The sequence below is a fragment of the Sinocyclocheilus anshuiensis genome, unplaced genomic scaffold (genome assembly GCF_001515605.1).
Source record: "Sinocyclocheilus anshuiensis isolate Anshui unplaced genomic scaffold, SAMN03320099.WGS_v1.1 scaffold373, whole genome shotgun sequence".
Classification (NCBI taxonomy): Eukaryota; Metazoa; Chordata; class Actinopteri; order Cypriniformes; family Cyprinidae; genus Sinocyclocheilus; species Sinocyclocheilus anshuiensis.
The window spans coordinates 383,607-391,716 of record NW_015537962.1 but is presented as its reverse complement, the minus strand read 5'-3'; the positions used below and the strand labels follow the sequence as shown (position 1 = coordinate 391,716).

Here is an 8,110-nt window from a genome sequence, read left to right as displayed (position 1 = left end):
GGCAACGTGCACCTGCATTTTTTGTGAGATTCATCTATTTACGTTTTACTTCTATGTCATACTAGCCTAATTTATGGTCATGTTCTCACATATTTAACAAAGACCATTGAAGCACTGTAAAGAATCGAGCCAAGGACAATGTTCCTCTTGATGTAAATTTCTCTTACTCCTATAAACATGTTTCTGGAGAGGCGTTAGAGAGACAGGCCACCTGCTGGCCTCCACCAGAGTAGTTTCTGCAGCTGTGGGGACTAGTGCAGCTGGGATGTCCCAGTAATGCACTTTTGTTTAAGGCCTGAATAGCACAGAGTGGGCTGCCAGACCGGCTAAGTCTCTGTCTCTGACAAGACAGCAGTTGTCCGACGTCAGTAAATCGCTCAGTAACAGCACTGTCTGTTTGCATGTATTCCTAACATGTATGCCATGCCATTTCACAGTCCCACAGAGGCATCATGAATCTGCATGATCAGAACACTGGTGACATGAAGAGCAGTACACAAAGAGGAGATATTCCTTTGACATTTCAGCAAAGTTCTTCCAGCATCTACAGCTGTTTGGAAAAAGTATAAAGTATGGAATGTAAATTGTTTAACTGAAGGCAAAAATCCAAAATTGCAGTTTTAATTCTCTGTGGGATTTCACTGCTATGTGCTGTTGAAATGTTTATTTTAGCAAATTTACTTTTAAAGCTTTTTAGAAGAAGCCCTTTGCGCGCCGATTGCAAAAGATTGAGTCTTTGTAGATCTAAAACACATATGCTACAACTCAACATAAAAGTTCACTTTTTTTCAGTCTTTGAGTTACTGTGTTATTCACTTTATGAGTGTAGAAACTAAACTAAACAACCCAGAGTTTGTCAAGTGCTGAAAATCAATCTTTCGCTGTGTACAGTAAATCTTGTTGCTGGTAGTTTTAAATGAAAAAGCTACTAGTAATTGAAGCCATACAATGAAACAACATTTTTACTACTTAGCCAACTGATGCATTTCAGAATGAAACTAGACATTTAATAAGCGAAAATGTGGATTAACAGGTCTGATCCATCAGAAATTGATTGGATTGTTGAAAGTGGGTGTTATGAGCCATAATGTAAATAAAGACAGGCTAAATGATGTCACCTGAAAAGGAAAGTTGTTTCACAGACCAAGACCAATAACTAGGGATGCACGATATTATCGGACTGATATCCAAATCAGCCGATAATGGCTTTAAATGTACATATCGGCATCGGCCTGATATGAAAAATTATAACGGAATACATGTAACGCCGTTATGTAATTAGGATACAAAAATCTAGTAACTGTAATCCGTTACAGTTACATCAAAAAACGAAGTATTCAGATTACAGTTACATTTGATAAAAAGTGGGAATACTATCAGGATTATATTTAATTTAAAATTAAATAAATGAGTATTCTGACATAACGCTATATATTTAGCACTGCTTCATCATAGTTCCCTGCACGGGCCTCAAATATAGGCCCTAGCCCGGCCCGTGTCCGACAGCTTATCAGAATTACAGGCCCAAGCCCTTATTTTTTCCCCTTCTCCCAAAACAGCTTATACTACTGTTTCAGCTATTAAAATTGTTCAGTTTTGTATGTAATGGCAAAGTGATTATATTTTGTTTTGTTTTTTTATTAAGTTAAAGGGGTCGATGTTGCTAAAAAGAACATTATTTGGTGTAATGAAATGTGTTTATGTGGTTTAAGGTTCAAAAAGATCCGGCGATCCACAGCGCGAAGTTGATGTATTTCCTCAGCGACCAGCACGGATCAGCTCTAGGCATGACGAAGCGGATATCGTCCTCTTTTGGAAGGCCAAACAAAGTAGTTTCGCTTTCACAATGAAACACAGCATCTTCACGACATGGCGGCAGCAACAATACTACAGCGAGAATCAGTGTTGCCAACTTCTTTCAATAGAAAGTAGCTAAAGCCAGTTTGAAAAGTCGCTAAATGTCGCCAGATGACGTCATACGCTAGTTAGCATATTCATGACGTCATCGCGTCATGTTGCATTTTAATGCAGCCAAATTCTCAATAAAAATGTTTTCATTTATATATATTACTGTTTCTGTTGTCAGACAACAGAATAAATATGAAATAGTGACTGAAACGCAGCCCTTTAAGTCCATTACCAGCTCTCCCTTCCAAAACGTTAATCTGCACAAAAATCCTGATTTATATTTGAGCCATCGTTTGATGAAATAAAACGCAGACAATTCCTGTGCGGTGATTTTGGCTATATTTGCATGTCAAATTAGAGAAGCAACATAATATCTATTTTAACTGAAGGCGCAGCTCCTCTCAGCCGCTCACTGAGCAGAGAGAGAGAGGGAGGTGCAGAGGTGCTGACCTCGCGCCGTTGCGGCACTACCAGCGATCACAGAGACTCGTTAAGGTTTGTCTAAGAAGTCGCTAGATTTGTCGCTAGTCGCTTTTTTGGGAAAAAGTTGCTAGGGGGGTCTGAAAAGTCGCTAAATCTAGCAACAAAGTCGCTAAGTTGGCAACACTGGTGAGAATAAAAGTTACGCCTTCTTTCTTTGCGTGAACATTTGGGCGGCGTTATGCAAATCTTCCCCACATCGTGACGTAGATATGTGGGGGTGTGTTAGAATGAGCCGTTTTAGGTAGGCGTGGTTGACTCTTAACTTTTATAAAGAATATCTCTTTGGATTTGAGACTTTAGTCTTTGCAACTTTACAGATCTTCTTTATGCACCAAGAGCTTGTAACACTCCAAAGAGAAAGGAAAAATTAAAATCGCATCATATGACCCCTTTAATTTAGAAAAACGTTTGGAGCATTTTTTGTTCGTTTTTTGTTTGTTACAAGTTTTTGTTTTTTAAAGTAACGACCAAGCGGCCAGCGGCAGACAGTGAGCTGATCATAGCCTATGTTTGATCAATTTAGCCTTCTCAAATTATCACGACTTGCCTAAAATAAAATCTATAGATATAAAACAGTTCAAGCATATAACAATGTTTTAACGTTAAACCTAGATAAATGTACGCTGTATCCAATAGTTTGTGCGGCGAGTGCAAGCTAAAGCTCGCTTTGCAGGACATGGATGCGCCAGCGCAATCACACAGCGGCATATTTTTTCAGTGCATATGCTGTCATTTTTGCTCATAAAGGTAAGAGTAATACATCATTCGGAACTGTAAAGGGTCTACTTTTATTTGTGTGCACTCACAATATCAACAAAACGTTGTGCTTTTATAAAATAATGAAAACAAACATTATGCACTTTCTGCCGTCTCGTCTTGAACAGGAGCGCTTCACAAAAATGAACCAAACTCAGCAAACAGATGCCTCACAGACATGATAAATATATCTATAGAAAGCTTTAAATTACTACTTAATGAAATAAAACAAATTGAAAACAAAAACTCTTTCATCATAATCATAATCCGTAAAGATGCACTTCTTTCTAAAGGTGTGTATAATGAGGAGATGGCGAGTCAGAATCGACAACTTCATCCTTGCGACACAGACTCAGAAAACACTAGTTTATTAGTAAATAATTCAAATATCTCCTTACTATTTCCCCCCGACACATTCATGGTAATTACTTTTGCTGGGGCTTTGCTAGCCTATTGCGTGCATTTGAACGCAGATCTTTTCAGCTGCGCTGACTGCACGCATGCTGCTGCTGCTGGACACTAAACATCGTCGAGCCGCTCTTGACAGTCGCGGTATAGCATGGTTTCGTGTTGTTTCCACCAGAGCGGCAATTTTTTTTCATCACTAATTGATGGATATCTAAAATATAAAAATAAGGATAAGCCTAAAACAGGCCCGCGTCTGAACTATGACGTGAAAATTGGCCCGAAGCCTGGCCCTAGGGGCGTAAAAAAGTTGGGGTCCGTCGGGCACGGCATGAAATGCAGGGCTCTAGTTTCTGGTTCTGTTGACACATGTTGACTCACGTGAGCCGCCTGCTGGTGCGTGCGCAAGTAACACCCGTCTACAATTATTCTCTTCAAACGCAGGATGAATTTATTTACGATGCTTCCTGCTGGGAAAAACGTTTTCATGTCTGGAAATTTCATAGTTATTTTGTTTTCAACGAGGATAAATGAAATAACATAGTTGTACAGCATAAGCTATGCATGAAGACTCTTGCTTTAACAAAGGCTACTTAACCAACTTGAACATTTGCAGGTATGAGTCCGACTAGCATGGAAATCATCATGTTAGCTGAAATTTAGTGTTTGTTAGTGCTTTCAAATTCCATGGTGTGCATGACTGCAGTTGTAAGTTTTCTAGGGGAAAATGAGCCTGAAAATTTAGAAATTAACATGAGAGTCCCCACACTCCGGATCAGTCAATTAAATAAAGAAAGATAGCATTTCACACGCATTTCGACATGTAGGCTTATTTTAAAATAGACTAATATGTATATGGGGTAAATTTTTTTAATGTTGTGTATAAACTATATTTATTTTTACTTGTACATGTTAAAGAAATAAAAAAAATAATAAAAAAATAAAACTGTAATACTACACTGTATAGCCACTAGATGTCTGCATAGCCTTAGATGGTGAAACAAGACATGATTTTTAATCGTTTCAAATAGTTTTTACTATAGTTTTTATTAGTTTTAATTTTAAAGTCATAGTTAAATAAATGTAGGCTACTTAGATATAGCTTTTTTTACTTATTTACATATGTAACTTGAAGTAATCCAAAAGTAATCAGATTACATTACTTTTATATTGTGGTACTTGGATTACGTTACTGAATACTTTTTTAATGAAGTAATTTGTAACTGTAACGGAATACATTTTAAAAGTAACCATCCCAACCCTGGGTGTGTGATAGAGTAAACAGTAATAGCACGTGCAGTGGCAGCAGTGACAGCCTCCCCCAGGTCCTAATGCCCGCTCAGTAACGAGTTTTAATCTGTAGGGGGTGCTGTTTGCCTACTTCTAATTAAATTAAAAGTAAAATAGCCTACACAAATAACATTTAGGCTGTGTTTCTGATTAAATAAAGCAGTAATTGATGTCATAAAATAATGAGTATGTTTTGATTTAAAGGTCAGAAACTATATCTTACATGAAAAAAAATCACAAACATGACACTTGTAAATTAAATAATTTTATACATACTGATTTATTATTTTTTATTTTTTAAACACATCATAAGCTCTAAAAGATTTTCAGAGTTTTTACAACTCTTTTGCTTTAGACCATCTACAAATGTTAAATCTTAAAATAAAATGTTAGGGTTAACACTGCATCTTTCTGGGGGCAAAAATGCAGCGATTGAAATTTGATTGATTTTCAAAGCTTCAATGTACCGTCAAAAAACCTTAATTATTGTTTATTTAATTCTAACAAATAAGTTCTTGTTAAAAACTAACCAAAATTTAAAATATTTTGCTTATAATGTCTGCGCAGGAGAGACTTGGTGTTGTTTCCAAACAAAAGGAAATATATCGGTATCGGCCTAAATAGTTGAAAAATATCAGCATATCGGATATCGGCAAAAATCCAATATCGTGCATCCCTACCAAGAAAATGTATAAAATGCAAAATAAGTCCATTTTGAATGCATGCTGACTTGAAAGAGATCTTCTGATCTTGCTTGAAAGGCTTTGCGTGGCTAAATAGCCAAAAGAGTAGAGTGAGAGAGGCGTAATCAGGCCAAGAAAATGTGTTTAGCATCTACTCTAGTTCCTCCTGAAAGGAGATGTGAGCAACAGACCACAGGAATCCCGAGCTGACCATCTTTTCTAAGTCAGCATGGGAATGTATCATCACGTAAATGGGCGGAAGGAAGAGGCCTCTTGAAAACCACCGTGACCTTCATTAGGACCACAGTCAGATGCAGGAGAACCAGGCAAAAAGTTACCATGATATATTAGTAGACTTTTGTGATTAGACAGCATTTTTAGTCCATACATACATCCATCCACCCACCTACCTATCATATTTAACATACATTAAAAAAAAAACTACAAATAAATGTATATGATTTGTATGTAATTTATAATTGTATACATTATAAAAATGAGTAAAAAAGGAAAGATAATTTAAAACTACATATAACTTTTATAAAAAAAAAAAAATTGACAATGCATTACACTGTAATCACTGTACAGTTTTATTTTTCTATCTGAACATCACTATTGAGAATAATGGAAATTATTATTTTTTTAAATTAAAGTATAACATCTGGAGGCATTACATAAGAATTTTGGGGGAAATGTGCATTAATTTCACAAAAACAATGTCACATAAGTTAGAACTAGTTACAACCACATAAAACCAGTTTGTGCTTGATTTTTTGCTTCTAATCAACATGGTTATGTTGGTCCACCAACACCAAACTACCTCTAATTACCAGTACTAACCCTAACCGTAATCTAATTTGCCACAGAAAATTCCAAGCTTTTCAGATGCCTGCAGATCATTCCAGTAGCGTGCTTTGAAGTGTAGCATTTTTCTCATGTGCTGTCAATGCTGGCTTTCATACAGATTATCCACGCTCCACTATTTGGCCTTGTCTGTCACTAATGCAGACTGTAGAGCCTAACATCATCACATATGTTGTCAAAGAGCCTTTGTGTGTTGTGGAACCCAGGGAGCCTTCATCCACTGATCTGACCTGACCTCTCTGTTTGTTTTCCCCTTGTCCAAACCCTTAGTCACCCACCACGATCCTGAGAACACCTTCAACAGTATTATCGAGCCGCCCTCCGTGGTGGACCAGCCTTGTCCATCATGGTCATCCCAGGAGTCCTTCTCTTCCTTCGAGACGAGCGAAGATGGGCCTATTTACTGCGTACCCCACGAAGGTGAGTGGGAACTAGTGCAGATAAGCCATCTGTTTGTGCAACATGGAAAACAGATAAGGGAGTTAAGAAATCTCCAGACAATTTTATTAAATGACCCCATTCTGTGGTAAACGGTTGCCCTCTGGGTGTGTATATCACGTGCGTTGAGATAATACAAACAGTAAATGCTATAAATGGCCAAGTCAGCAGATTCAGCACTTTCAGGATGTGACTCAGGATTTTCTGCATAAACTGAGGTGTGGGAGATTGCTGGAAAACTGTTTAATCTTAATGTACACTTTTAGTGTTTCCTAAAGTATGCAATAATCTTTAGGTGTCCTTATAATTTTATTCTAGATGTCTCTATAATAATCTATGCTCGGTTAGTTGTTTTTAAAAACATTTCAGCACAGTCAAAGTTTACTAGCTTAAGACTTACTGAATGATGCACTCTATATACTGTCACTGCAAAATAACTACGTTCAGAAATGATCAGGAAAGAAGGGATATGTTTACGTATATGTATATATATATATATATATATATATACACACACACACACACACACACACACAGTTGTGGTCAAAATTATACACACACTTTGCAGTATCTGCAAAATGTTATTTTACCAAAAAAAAAAATAAAGTTATTTTTTATTTTGCTTGAAATGCAAAAATTACCAAAAAAATTACATAGTTTTGTACTAAATATATCTTTTTTTAATTTTAATGATAATGACATCTTTATTTTAAGTTAATAATGTGTAATTTGCATTTTAGAAACAATATATCCAGGTATTTTGTGTATTTTTTGCTATACCAAATAAAAAAAATCGAAATAAAGTAGGGCTGTCATCATTAATGCGTTAACGCATGCGATTAATTTTACAATCCTTAACGCGTTAAAAATTACTGAAGCACAATTTCTATGTTAACCCTTTAGCCCAATTTTGCTTCTCTGTTTGCGATTAGATCATTTTAAGCTGCTAAACTCCAGGAAAGTTTTCAGTCCAATGCTCCAGTAAGCGAATGCAGTCAAACAATCCGTCCAAAACGGCCCTGATATAAAGTAAACCAGGCTGATTACATCAGAGATTGCAAAGAGAACAGAGACTCGCGTTGCGTTTTAAGTGAATTATTCATTCCAGTTTGTTTCGCTTTAAAACACGAGCTCTGTCATATTCTGTGATTGTCTCTGAAGAGTGCGAGCCCTCACATGTCACGCGTTTGTGTGAAGTACAGACCGAACGGATTGTCAACACATCCCACCGCTGTATGGCCAGATGAGACGCAAACTACGTTTTCTCGACTGGATAACCAGTC

At 36.8% G+C, this 8,110-nt stretch overlaps 1 protein-coding gene across 1 annotated transcript in view; it reads left to right on the top strand.

Moving 5' to 3' along the window:
* LOC107667270 (scavenger receptor class F member 2-like) overlaps positions 1-8,110 on the top strand; it is a 37,144-nt gene that overhangs the window by 24,447 nt on the left and 4,587 nt on the right. Inside the window, 1 exon segment of the mRNA XM_016458905.1 lies at positions 6,660-6,809. Coding sequence (XP_016314391.1) covers positions 6,660-6,809 — 150 coding nt within the window.